Genomic DNA, 14,395 nt, shown 5'->3' with positions numbered 1-14,395 from the left:
AGTCACCGTTTCCGACAGCTTTCTTGCACGTCAGCATTGCAAGTAAATTGGAAATGCGATATATTAATTTTGACGGTCATTAAACTGTGAAACCATAACTTCCAAGCTCTTGCAATACTCCTCTGTAGCCTCCCCTCACGCTATTGTTTCGTGCCGCTAACATTGAAGTGCTGCACAATAGTCCCATGTGATATCAACAACAATCTTGACTTAAAACATTCACAAAAAATAGCGCAGCACGTGCACTATTTTCTGCAATCGCTCGCGTATGGACTCACAACAACCAATATGTCGACCACGCTTCCTGTACGACTCTGTTGCATAAACACAGGAAGCCTTCCGCTCATTTTACAAGAACGCACGTCATGCCGCCACTATCGGCTGGCGACCATCCATATCTCTAGTTCCCGGTACACGAACAGCACATCTACTTTTTTTTCGCTACTTGGTAAAGTTATCGCCAAGCGGTGAACTTTTCAGAAATATTACGCAGCTGAATTCTTTCCTATGCTGTGCCATTGTAGAAGGAACACCGGTATAACTGTTATATCTTTTGAACCAAGTACAAGTATTGCCACTCATCCTATAGCAGCGGCACTACAATGAGGTCTGCACTGATGTCTCCCCTGCTTTTGGCGTCACAGTCTGTGTGACTTCCGGTGAGTCTATGATACTTCTACGTCTACCTATATTTATTATTTTGTTAGAGCAGTCACTAATATTTAGACAAAATTGCACATTTCATGCTCAAATTATTCTTATGTAATTGTTGGTCATTACATTTTGTATCTTGGTCCGCTGTGCCGACTTAATGTTGAATTCCGATGGAGGCAAATTGAAAGCGCATCGATCTTATTGCTTCTCTTATTGTGCCGTGGCTTTTGCAAGCGGGGGACAAGAAATTTTTACGTTGTAATTACCCATTCCAACAAGCACAATAGCTGAAAGATATGCTGTCTTTCCTGACAAGCCAGTATACGCAATGAATACGCTCGAGACTTATTGCACAAAGAATGAGCGGAAGGGATGAACTGAGACAAATGACATGAAAGGTGGCACTTGCATCTTCTTTTTCATGTCTATTATTTCTCGCGCTGTAACCCACACCCATAATGGAGTGCGAACTAGCACGAACCGCCACCCTCGTGAGCTGGCAACTGCACACTGACATCTATTTTTTCATTATTACGTAAATCTGTCTACTCTTATAAATGAGTTCTGCGGAATCTCGCAAGGTGGCGAAACTGGCTGGAAAGAGAAATTTAAGTCCACCCATCTGTAGCCCGAAGCCACAGGGAAATTCCGACGAATATTTGAGAAAGAAAGCTCCTTAGTGATATAAAAGAAAGCTTCTTAGCAGCCGAAAAATTCGTCCTGGCTTGGGGATCGAACTCGGCACCGACGCATTTCCGGGGTGGCCCTGGCAACCAAGGAGTTTTTGGAAACTAAGAAGCATTCTTTCTGAGAAATCCGTACGGATTTCCTTGTGGCTTCGTGCTACAAATAGGTGGTCGCCAATTTCCTTTTCTTATTCATCAACCACTTTGCGGGATCCTGAAGAACTGATTTGCAATATTATGTGTACATGTGCTTCGGCTTGTCAAGAAGTTCGCCTTCGTGCATGCCAATTCCTAGCTTCCTGGTTAGCTTAGATGAAAGAGCGACCGCCCGTGAAAGGCGTTGGTCCTGGTTTCGATCCCAGGACCAGGACGAATTGCCCGGCAAGTTAGAAGCTTTCTTTTAGAGAAATACGTATGGCTTTCATTTTGGCTTCCTGCTACAAACGGGTGCTCGTCAATTTCCTTTTCTTGCCTACTATTGCGGAATGATGCGTTGCAATTGTGTCACCTTCACCTGCATCACATTATTCAATCCGATGTGTTGATCGGCTGGTATATTCACTATACAAATATGCCACTTTTTCATAGATGCACGAGTGCTTCCGGAATGCCCCATTATTAAGTGCCCGTATGAATTTAAGGCAGGGTGCTTCATCAGGGAGGACATGTGTCAGTGCTCTTGTGGTGAGTTGATTATGTTTCTTTGGCGTTCTATTTTGATGAGCTCTCTTCAAGAGCCAGGATGTAAATATCTCCGGGCCAAAATCTAACAATATTTGCGCACCCATAACATATGCCTCCTAAGTGCATTTCGTGCACGTTAAAGAACACGAGTTGGCCGTATTTCCGGAGCACTCCATTACGGCGTCGCTCATAATCATGTCTTGGCTCTGGGACGTCAAACCAAAACAATTATTAATATTACTAAGTACATTTTGCACCGGCCTAGTTTCATATGACGCTATACTGTAAAGGCAATGCTGACGTCATTAGCACGTCGATGGCAATAGTTCGCCTGTTTTTCTTTGCACTACTCGTGTTGTACTTTTTGCTGCCGTTCCACTGCCTGAACTCCGAGGACAGCGCCGGTCATCGTCAGTTTCTTGGCTTTGTGCCTCTTCCCCGCTGTTTAAGTAGCTCATAAATGTCTCCTCGTATCTCTGCGCAGATGAGATACCCACGGAAGTTGCATCATTATGTATTTTGGCCATGCTGTACTTCAAGCTAGTTGCCTATATGTAACAGCGAATGAGTACCGGACGAGCCTAGGGTTCCGATTTTCATTGTACGCTACCGTATTAAAGCAGATAGTCAAACCAAATCAACAGAACAGCGAACAAAAATCCTAACTTTTTTGTTGATCAGAAGAAGGCGATCAACGAAGGAAAAAATGCGCATAACGCAGGAACTCCCATCTTGACTGTGATCATCATTCCGGTTCTATAAACTTCAAAAATCGCCTATAGAAGCTTTAGAACGTCATTCTGCGTTGCTCTACATAAAGAGCGGTGCATAAACAACCGCGCTAGTTGTAGTAAGTAACGCTTTGCAGTTGAAACCTTCAGCATGCCACCCAACGCAACTCATCAAACGATTTCTTAAAGCAGGGCGGCAGCTTCAGAAAGTGAGCCGTGCTGTCTGAAGCACAGCATGTGCAAATACATTAGGCATCTGATAATCCCTATAAATCATGCCCGGCCGGTCAAAGTACCCAGTTGCTGTCGGAGCCACTCAGCCCTCCCTCTCCCTCCCTCTCCGGGACCACACAATGCGCTTTTCTTGTTGCAGTGAAGGCCGGCTCTTTTCTTCTCCGCTGCAGCCACGATCGTCTGTAGCCATTGTAAGCTTTCATCGCACATATAGCATACGACGTGCAGGCAAAGTTACTTATATGGATTTTATACAGAAACACACGGCGGTGGCAATGTCTGAGCCTGGAACGTTCGTGTTGTGTGGTTCTTCCCCATCCTGTTGCCGTTCCCGAGCTCGCAGTTTGCTGAAAAATAACTGATTTCGTAATAAAACAGATTCATGACGCTGGCGCATACACAAGTAGCTGCTGTACATATCGCACAAAAGTTATTCCTTTTTAGTTGGACGTATTTGAAAGAGTGTGTGATGTAAACTTCAAATTGATAGCCAAATAGTGCTGTTTGTGTTGTATGTGTTTTCTTTAGAATATCATGCAATTTTTTGTGTACTGCATCATTACTTTCCTTATATACTTACTTTTCAAGTAGCAGTTTATACGTAAAATTTTGATTACTTGTACACCCGAGGTCGAATACACGGCTAACCTTAGAGACGCAATATCAATATCAGCCAAGGCGCTTGCCAGTTGAAGGACAAATGGAAGAGTTTTCGTGCATATACACTTAGGTGTACAGTATGAATGCTTTTAAGTGTACAGTATGAAAGCAATCATGTATAAAGCTTGAACAATTCAGCCTTCAATTTGTTTCTGCAGTTCTGGACGACGCTCCCTGTCACTACGTCATCCGGAATTTCCAGCGCTACTGCAAGGCCAATGAGTTACTTGAGTGTTCTAAAGATTCTTCCACCTGTAAATGTCAGTGCGGTATGTGTGACTGCTATTTAAGGACTGTACTAGTTTCCCAATTTCCTTACAGTTTGGTTTAGCGCAGGGTCTCAATGCGGATTTTCACGCACACACTTTGGTGCTCAGGTGAATTACACTAGTTATCTCGAAGTTCATTTTTCCAAAATTGTCTGGTATATGTTGTTACACTCTTTTATATACGTTTCGTGCGCCCGATGCCTGCAGTATTAAATTAGACAAATATGTACATATCAAACGAACGCCTGTGAAAAAATGTGCTGGATCATTACGTCCCAATTTTTTCATTTTCTCGGAAAGTGCCAGCGCATCGCCTTAAATTGTGCAGCCCTCGTTGCCTGGAATGCACTAACGGTGCGCTTCTGAGAACTATACTGCATTATAACGTAGAAAGCTTCAACGATACTTCTGTCTGCGAGCATACACTGACATTTGCGAGCATGATCACTATTCGCTGTCGCTTTTGTGTGGTACGGGCAGCTATCCCTTTCTGATTGTTACACCACATGAAAAGGTTTCCGACTGTGTTTTCGGTCACTGCTGCGTTTCACAGCCCAGAAAGAAGGCATATTCATGAAGGAATGTTTTCATTGGATGACATTTTTTGGTGGATATTGCGACAGCTATGCTATTGTCGGGCAGAATCAAGAAAATTTCTGAGCATCGCAGAGCCCATGGCTGTCTCTGAGAAAGATGATACCCTGTATTGCACAGTGCAGATGCAGCTCCCTCTAATTTAACTGGTACGGAGTATCTCAAAGAACACAGCTTCCGCGCTATAAACGCCTTCTTGGCTGTAAAAATGCTTGCCATGTACTTTCAAGTTGCTTTACCCAGGTTTGTTTGTGGCTATTGACTGCGAAGACATCATATTACGGGAATGTCTGTTGCATTGGGCCAGGCTGTAATATAGTACATGTGTTGATAAATGTGTTGACGAAATTCAAGCAGCGTCCATATTTATTGCAAGGTTACTTTTCATTTCAGTTCCTGAGTGAGCCCTTGACGCAAGATTTCTCATTCAGCTCAGTTTGTCGGGCAAGAATAATGTAACACCTACTTTCTTCAATAAGTTACTTCATGTACTGCAAGATATGAGAATAAAGACACCAAGTAGAGTATAGAGGTTTCGTTATTTCTTCTACGGTAGATGTTTCAATCAGTTGGAAGCTGCATAGAACGCCATACGAACTTCAACTGTATTCACATCTACCGCATAGCTTAGCGTGTAAAGTGTCGCGCTGATAAGCTCGAGGGAGTGCGTTCTATTCCCTGTCGCGGTGGCGCCATTTCAAATCGGGAAATATGGAAGAACAGGCATGTACGTGAATGTAGGTGCTTGCTACAGAACACCAGGTAGCTGAGATTGGATAACATTCGAGATAAACTTATTGTGATATTGGTACATGAAATATTAGTCATTAAATAATTTTTTTATTCCTGAGTACATATTCATCATTGCACCCTGATTTTTATTGCAGTAGTAAGGATAATTTACAGAACCTGAGCGTTACCTCCCGATAACGCCAAATTTACAGACCTGGTTAAGCTTAGGTCGCCAATAGAAGGCATGGGCTTCTTAGACGTAAACTCGGTATGCGAACACAACTGTTTTCATTCTGCCACAGCCGCAACTGCATCAACTTCTTCATGCTGTACTAAACACCACACCATGCAAAACGAAACCAATAAGGCAACTTAAAACTTCCACATCCTGAAATGTGTCTGATATGACAGTTTTCAAAATCTCGTGATTGCGCAGAAAACATTTCCGCAACTGTAGACTTGCTTCGTGAGTATACACGTGCTAATGAGTAGTCCTGATGCATTCACCCTGAAAAACAAGCGAGTGTCACAACGTATGCCGCCGCGAATGAGGCAGGATTACCCTGCAGTGCAAAAGCTTGGCTTGCTACACCGGAACGCCAGCTTCAGTTTCAAGGAAAAACAATATCATATTCGTACACCCCACCACGTCCGCCGACGCAGCGCTATCCGCTCCGGAAAACTGCCGCCGTGGCAACAAGAGAAGCTCACGTGAGGTGAGCTTTTGCTCTTATCGCTGGCGTGCAGTCTACGCTGCATGATACTGCTACACGTGCGAACTGCCGACCCAGACAGCTGCCAGCCACAACACGCAGTAGGACATTGACGGCCACCAACACAGCACAACAGGTACAGGGTGCACAGACAGCGACGTAACAGGTTGGTCGGTTTCCAGTGTTTGCGGCTTTTAATAAAGGGGTATTTGCTTCTACGCGAATGCCTCTCTTTCGTGCCTTACTTTTGTGCGACTTCCGCGGTTTCAATAGGGATATTTATGGCGTTGTTGAAGATGCAAGGATATGTATAAACGTTGCAATTACATTTACTAAACTACGCTGTCGTGGAAGATTTTACCGCATCACTACAGCTCTCACTGAGTGCATAGGTAATTATGACAGGCTTAGCTAGCTACGTCGTTTTTTTTTTTTCTTAATGGGAGCGCTTTAAGTTGAAGCGCCCTAGTGGCTCAATTCACCAAGCTTTTTAAGTTAACAATGCGTTCGACATTAGCCAGCTTCATTGTTTATTTGTTTAAAAGCATAACTCAGCAACACTTTTTTTTGCAAACCTTCCTAATATATGAATGTTTTTATTGCTGTATATACGCGGCCTGATTCATGTAACCATAGTACTATCCTACTGATAAAAAGGATATTTGATGCCATTTTCTAGTAATTAGATAGAACGAATTTATTACAAGGCAGAGAATACTCAAAGTAGTCATAGTCATCTTATTGTAAGTTTCACATGTAGTGCAATACTCAGAAGAACATGCGGGTTATCACTAAACCTGGTGTCAAAATATATAATGATAAGATTTGTAAAGAAGTTGGTCGAATGATTACTATTTGTTCGTTGAATTATGACTACTTGATTGCATTTTCTATTCAAATTGGCCCTAGAGCTTTGCTGAGGAAAGTATTTTCCAGGAAAACAATAGAGGCAGGCATCGCAGCAGATACGCCTAATCGCAATGGTGCCATGGTTCATATAAATATGTTCTCAAGAGCAAAACAGGCAAGCGTAAGCTGGTGATTGCGCCAGTAGAACGAAACATTTAAGAATACAAAAACTAAAAAAAAATGACATCTAGAAATTCTTGCGACTAATCTACAGTAAACCTTTGCGTTATCTGAAATCACACAAATATTTTTGCAATGGGCAACCCTTTGCGGCACGTATGAAAATCGACTGTCTTTTTGAAATGCGTGAAATATAGAAAATTTCAGGCCATGGTTGTAGTGACGAAATGTAAAGCAAATGTAAGCGTTACTATAAATTATAGTGTACCTTGCAGAAAATAATTTTAATTACAACGTAAATAATTACCTCATTAGTGTACGGAAGGTTTTCAAAGTACAATTCCTCCATAAAGCGAATTCAAGGACCCACTCAAGTTACAAGCGATACTTATCTACTGGCGGCAAGCGTTTTTATAAAAGTAAAGAAAAATATTTTGAAATTCCTGCCGAAACGCCCCACATCCAACATCTCTTAAAACGCGATACTGCATTTACGAAAGCAATCCTATGAAGCAAAATATTTCAACGGGAAGTGATATAAAGAACTTTAGGCAACAAGAATGCTTAGTTTACCATTATCTCTGTGTTTGCGGTATTCTTTGCGTATAGTGCGTATAAATGGCAAAATTAAGTGAAAATTGGGATCGGACATTGTTCCACAATTTTCTGTTTCGCTTTTTGTCCCGTCATTTCATTTCCGAAATATTTTCAAAATGTGCGCTGCACCTGACATTCATTAGTGTGCCTAATTAAGTGAATGTGTAGCGCAAACACAAATTCTTCAGCGATATATGCATGTCTACTGTGCTTAATAAGTGATTTTGTACCCAAAAATTGTAGATAGGCTTGCCACAGAAACGAAACCTTACAGGTGTTAAATGGGTACCTTGTGGGGTTGGTGTTTTTTCAGAGACCCTCGAACAATAGTGAGATAGCAGCCCGCTCGATTGCTGGGACCATACTTGCCTGTTCTGCTTTCGATTATTTTCTTATTAAAACCACAGCTGCTAGTAACGTGCTCCTCCAGCCTGCTTTGCCGCTGGATCGCTCTTGCATTTTTTCCGCTCTGCAATATTTCAAAATGCAAACTAGCAGAGTAGTCCGCCGTCTCGAATAAGTTACGGCAGCAGTTTTGAACGTCGAGTGCGAGAACAGTAAAAACGGTAACGAATGGACTTCCTAGTATGTAGCCCTGCAATAAACATGGTCGCAAGGAGTACAGAGACTTCTAACAAATGATAAGCCGGAAGACACGTCATTGGTTGTATAAGGCAAACAGATGCGCTGCAAGAAGTTTCTCAATAAATAGAGGTAAACATAAAGTCAAATAAAATTCACGTGCTTTTATCTACATACTAAACAATGACAAAGGTGTACTAAAAATGAGTTGGTTCGCTTGAGTGCTGACGCATACTAAGCGATCGCACTTATTTGTCATTGAATGCTGTCGGAAGTAGCGTTAACTGATGTCAAAATAAAATGCATGCCGACGGTCTTTTAGAAAAATTTGATTGAGATTTCCTTAACCATCTTTTGCTGCTAAACAGTTAAGAATATGGACATCTTTGTGCATGCACATTAAGCGGAATGTATTAATAAGTAGTTTTTCGAGTAACGTGATCGTCACTCAAGCGTATTTACTTACTTTTTTTACTATAAAAGGTTGGTTGATCCAGATACCAAAACAGTATGCGTGGTGTCATGCCGCCGTTGCTGTGATCTATGACCCATATTATCTTTCATCGAATACCTGTTAAACTAGATAAAAGTTAACCAACGCGTGACAGTCATTACTGTTCTGCACACTTTGAGCTGCAAAATGCTTCTCTTCGCAGAGCCATGGCAGCAAAGCTTATCACCACTGGGTCTATTATGATCACATTCGTGGTCCTTGCCTACTCGGGTGAGCTAGTCGCTAGTTTCTCTTTCCTCCGATAGTTGTAAGTTGGTAGAACTGCTAAAACCGGCGTTTCAGTTTCAAGCGCTTCGAAATTTGTGAAATAAACACACTCACCTTGAAGCGCTGTATGGTTGACGTGACGAAGCAGCGCCCAAAGTTTATTTACCTTTTTTTCTGAAATGAATTGATTCGGCATGAAAATTGGGAATTCGCTCGGGCCACGTGACGCAGCAGACACGGGATCAAACTGCATTTTATTATTAACCTATGGTGCGATGATAGTACAGATGAGTACTCACGACTTCACAACACGTTCTTGTGAATAATTTTGTCGCGTTATAACGCCAGGAAGTGCGGCAGTTCATTATTGTGATCAGAAAAAAATTCACCAGTATCATGTGAAAAAAATGAAGTGCTGAATTTTAGCAGCATGCGTTTTAAAAGCTTATACGCAGCTGAAGCGTTTCTCAGACCTTGCTAAGGCTCTTTTCGATTTCCTGGCCGCTTTAATGTATTCTTTTAGGTTTCAACTTATATTGTTTTTATTCCTTTGTTTTAAGAAAAATTCCGTGCGCATTTTTACTTTTACGTTAAAAAACTCGCATGTACAACAGGGTATCTCAGTTATTTGGCAACTGAATATTAGGAATAGAGTCTCGGCGCAGAGGACAAGATACACAAATGGCCAATGAAAAGTATAACTCAAATAAGAAAAGCACCCTCTCTTCCTATGTTGAAAGGTGCTTCGTTTCTGCGCAACGTTTTAACAGCTACAGTGACAAATGTTTACATTAGTTACTTTTTAAAAAGACAGTAGATCATAGGCAGATTCAAAGGGGCGCTTAGTATTTCATAGACCTCCCCCCCCCCCCGACACAACCAACCCTATAAGCAAATGGTCATCGACGGTCATGGACCAATGAAACGTGAACAAAGTGAAGCAAACTGAAGCAGCTTCTGGAAGCGATTAGTCCAGAACGCAAACGAGATCGCCATTGTGGGCTTCATACACAACGTGCGAAAAAAAAACGGCATTACATTACGAGTGCTGGCAAAAAAAATAAAAACAAAGAAACGGATTCTAGTTGGGCCTCGCATGTGTCCATTTAAATTGACCATGATTTTACATCTTACAATCAATCTTCGTTCAAATTAGTCTTTTTTTCCTTTCAGTCGATCCTGAGTGCCCAAAACTTAAATGTTTGGCTGGTAATAAGGTGGCCTGTTTCATCGATGACGAGCGCTGTCATTGCAGCTGTGGTAAGTTCCACAGCTTTCTTCCAAAACTGAATTTCATACAATTAATTCGAGAAAGGTGTTCGCTCAGCATTTGACGGAGAGAATCACGTACATCCATTTATTGTGCACGTGCGTTTATGCTAAATATCGCGAGCCTATGGCGCAATATAAGACGAACTCAACAGCGAGGTCAAACAGGTTAAAACGTTCAAAGGTCAATGTATTTTACTATGTAGTTCTAACCAAACGAAGGGACGCTACGTCGTACGGTTTCTTGAGATATTGTCAATTGCAAGTTTTTATGCGAACATTGTAAAACGATTATTCTAAGCTTACACTGTACAATATACAATAGTGATATGGAGTGCCATGATTAGGCGCCTTTGCGTGCTGCTTTTGAACATGAAGGCGCGCAATTGTTTAAAAATATTCGGTATTGTTCTCGTTAAAACAAGCAATATTACCGGAATAAAATTAATACAATATTACCGAATGTGGCTGTTTATTGCGCTTGAGAGAAGGCAATTAAAGGAAAGCACAACATGAATTCATTCACATCTGTGTTTTTTACGGAATAGAAAAGTGCCAAATAACCTTTCCGCAGCCGCCATTGACTGCATTAGGCCCGTTTAAACCCACTTCTATAAAATTACTATTTATTAGTGCGACAGAAATTGTCTGGCGACAATCGTAACAATCAATCTCTATGGAATTGTCGTTGATGAATACTATTCCGCACTCGTATTCGATTGAACGCCAACTCGAAGACGCACGCTACGTCAGCGTTGCGGGAAACGCCCCTGCTCCTCACCGCTGGCTTGCACAAAGGCATATTTTAAACTATGAGTGTTTTGGAAGAGGGGCCCAGGTCTTTAACGCTCGTGTCTGTGCGCGGAAGATTCCTAATGTTGTTTTATTTCGCCTGCTGATGCAGGTGTTTGTCGCCTAGTCGCGAAACACTCTGTCTTTTTTCTTCGGTGATCAGTTGCTTTTTTTCGTAGTATGTATGTAGCGCAAGCAGTACCGTCAAACTGAATGTATTTATTGGACAGTTCTACTTGTCTCGCGTGACATTTCATTAAGTATGTTTTAAGGAGGATGCGAGTTGTCGTGTTAATAAAATATTTTCCCCGTATAACAAAAGAAAAATGAACACTTGTGGCGTATTGGTTAAATGATTGTGCTTAGTTTCTGGAGGAACCAAGCGCAAGGTCCACTGACAGAACATTCTTACTTTTTATCTTATATACATATGCGCTGCTGTGACGTCACTCGGACATGCACCTGTGTGCGCACGCATTTGTGTAGGTCTACGACGTCCCGCGCGATTACGTACCTTATCATTCTGTCGATCGGTCGGGTGCTCGCTCCTAATGACCGGGAAAGTAGCTAAATGACTGCGCACCTATTTATCTTGGGCTTGATTCCCTGCCAGACAAACGCGCCGCCTTCCTACAGCAAGTATACAGTAAAGTTCACTAAAGAGGTCATGTAACAGAAAAAAATCTATTAATTTTTCTCATTGATTGCAGTAACTGATGCCGACCCCTGCGAGTCATTGCGCAACCACTCCTGCCCCGAGGCTCATTCACTCAGTTGTATCAGCGAGGCAATCACCTGCACGTGCCGATGTGGTACGTGCCCTAAAAGAAACACAAAAGGGAGTACAAATTCAAAATGCACATTTTGGCATGAATAAGTTTCTTTGGCATGAATAAGAACTTGCAGAATATACTTGGTAGTCAATTGAAGTTACTTCGAAAGGCGACGTTATTTTGCGGAATCAAAAGGTAATCGACGTTTACATGCTATTTTATGTGACAGTTATTTTAAAAATCATTATATATGCATTGGCCTATGAAAGAATAAAGCATTTGTTAGTCAGAGCTTGTGTCGTAAGTTTCTTTGTTTCGTGGGTGTCTTGTGCGTTTGCGCTGTAATTTTAGCCCCAGGAATCTGGCCGTCGTGTAACATATGTAGTGAGATTCTGGTTCAACCGTCTCGTTTCTTCCCTCCTGTGGCACTGGCATAAGACAAAAAGAGGCAAAGCATTCCCACTAGCTCGCGCCACCACGAGCAAAGGGACGTTCTTTCTTTTCCCTGGCCGACTGGCCACGAGTGGCATGGCGCTACAACCCCAAAGTATAAAACTAGCGTGGTTCGCCAGCGATAAGACGCCGCAAACGCACCGCGGGCAACGATGCAGCATGGCCTGCGTCTCGCATAGTTTTAATTTCGCCACGTGTGGTGTCCCGGTGTTTCACCCAATGCCGCGTGCGTTTGTATTCTGCCGTTAGTATCCTGGAGAACGATTGAGGAATGGCGCAACTGTCAAAGAAGAAAGCCCCGGAGCGAGGGGTTGCAGTTTAGAAACCCCGGTCGACTGCTTCGAAACGTTTTTCTTCTGAATTATTTTTATTTCTGGCTTTTATTTATATTCACATACATATACATATCCGGGATATGACAGCGGTGGTGACGGCAAAAGTCCGCCGACAGTGTCCATATAATTTCTATCGTAAGAAACAAACTTTAGCGCCCTGAAGACTTATATCAGAATATGCTGCAAATGTTTTACAGAACTATAACACATAAAGGTAACTTTCTGCATTGAAAATGTAATCCGTTCAAAGGATATGTGCAAAAGAAAATAAGATGTGAATATATGCATTCATACACGCGATGTTAAGGAAACTGTATATTGCTGTATCTGAGCCCTGCACTGCATATCTATCGAGTTCAAGCTCGTTTCGCACATTGAATACGCACCTTGAAACCTAGGGCGAGTTCGTGAAATCCCATATAACGCCAGAGAACATGCGCAAGAGTAATGAAAAGATGAGGACAACTGCTCGCTGCTGTGAAATCCTCTTTTTATGTTGCTAAAGTCTGTGCGCGGCTTTCATAATGTATCTTGAAATCCACACAGCGAGATCTTATCAAATCCTTGTCGTACAAACTTATCAAAACTATCAACGTTTGGAATATCATGGCCAGTGTAGCTCCTTTTACATGTCATCTCTACCTGTCTGTGTAAGCCTAAAAATCTTGCTTGCTTTTCAGTTTTGAAATGATGGAAAGATGGAGAACTATCTGCCTATGGATGAAACGGGAATGAAGCATGCTACCACAAATGTGTTGCATCTTTGTTTTGGATTTCAATATTGTAATCAAGAGATTATAATAACTGAATAAATACATTTGTATTTACATTCTACGCGTCACTTTTGTTTTGTAATCTTTTGTAGACCAACAAAGCCGGTTTACAGCGACTCTTATAGCCTATATTTGCGTGGATGTTGTTTTACTTGTTCGACTCGCACAACGACTATCATCATCGTAAAAACAGGCGCGTTGGATTGGATTGGAATAACTTTATTAACAAAGTCCGGAGGCGTGTGCCTTAGCACGCGGCGGGCCGCTCCCACGACGGGACAGTCAGGCCGAGACCTACCGCCGCATCGTGGGCCCTCTGGACAGCCCAAAAGTTGTGACTGAATGTCCGGACTCCTCAGAGCGGAGCCCCACTTGCTGGCCGATGCTGTATCAGTGCCACGTACCGAGGGGCACTCCCAGAGCATGTGGTGCAAGGTGGCTAAACCGCCACATTTCGTACATGAGTTAGTTAAGTAAACGTCAGGATAAAGCTTGTGCAGAAAGGCAGGGTTAGGATATGTTTCAGTTTGCAGCAATCTCAGTGTCAAAGCCTGCGCCCTGTTTAACTTCCGAGCTGGAGGCGGGAAGACTCTCCTACCCATAGCGAAATGTAAAGTAATTTCATTGTACGTGGTCGGTTGATCCCTATTTACCAATCCTCCAGGTTGACCCAGAAGTCTTCCATGGTCGCGGATAGTTAACCCTCGCGCCCTGGAGTGGGCCAGCTCATTGAGATTGATAATCCCCCCTACCATGGAGCCCATATGAGCAGGGAACCATGTAAGGGTATGAGTTCTAATTGACCTCTCACCGAGTATTGCTTTGGCCTCTTTACACACAGCACCAACAGTGAAAGCGCGAATGGCCGCCCTAGAATCGCTATATATATTTTCGTGATTTTCATCGAGGAGAGCCATGGCGATGGCAACCTGCTCGGCTGCATTAGCAGTTTGGGCGTATACCGAAGCCGCATTAATGGTAACCCCCTGGTGGTTAATTGCAACTACCGTAAACCTGCCACTGTTGCCGTCATATTGTGCCGCGTCTACGAAGCAGCCACCCCCTTGGAGACCCTCAACGTCGCGGAGAAGGGCCAGAGCTCGCGCTCTCCTCC

General features: G+C 42.7%; 1 protein-coding gene and 1 long non-coding RNA gene across 3 annotated transcripts; both read left to right on the top strand.

Moving 5' to 3' along the window:
* The first annotated feature begins 518 nt into the window (after positions 1-518).
* LOC119373363 (uncharacterized) lies at positions 519-5,032 on the top strand. Its single transcript, XR_005179841.2, has 4 exons — positions 519-659; positions 1,929-2,024; positions 3,808-3,918; positions 4,906-5,032. It is a non-coding gene; the product is annotated as an uncharacterized LOC119373363 (long non-coding RNA).
* An 869-nt stretch (positions 5,033-5,901) lies between these two features.
* On the top strand, positions 5,902-13,338 carry LOC125756321 (uncharacterized). 2 transcript variants are annotated; one of them, XM_049410856.1, is made up of 5 exons: positions 5,902-6,127; positions 8,822-8,889; positions 10,060-10,146; positions 11,658-11,759; positions 13,189-13,338. In XM_049410856.1, the coding sequence occupies exons 2-5, from the start codon at positions 8,826-8,828 to the stop codon at positions 13,197-13,199; spliced, it is 264 nt and encodes an 87-aa protein (XP_049266813.1). In that variant the 5' UTR covers positions 5,902-6,127; positions 8,822-8,825; the 3' UTR covers positions 13,200-13,338. The 2 variants fall into 2 exon arrangements, with proteins under 2 accessions (XP_049266813.1, XP_049266812.1); XM_049410855.1 differs by having other exon boundaries at positions 5,904-6,123.
* Positions 13,339-14,395: the final 1,057 nt, after the last annotated feature.

Source organism: Rhipicephalus sanguineus, chromosome 11 (assembly GCF_013339695.2).
Source record: "Rhipicephalus sanguineus isolate Rsan-2018 chromosome 11, BIME_Rsan_1.4, whole genome shotgun sequence".
NCBI classification, from domain to species: domain Eukaryota; kingdom Metazoa; phylum Arthropoda; class Arachnida; order Ixodida; family Ixodidae; genus Rhipicephalus; species Rhipicephalus sanguineus.
Note: the sequence above shows the minus strand (reverse complement) of the source record. Positions and strands in the feature narration are given on the sequence as shown.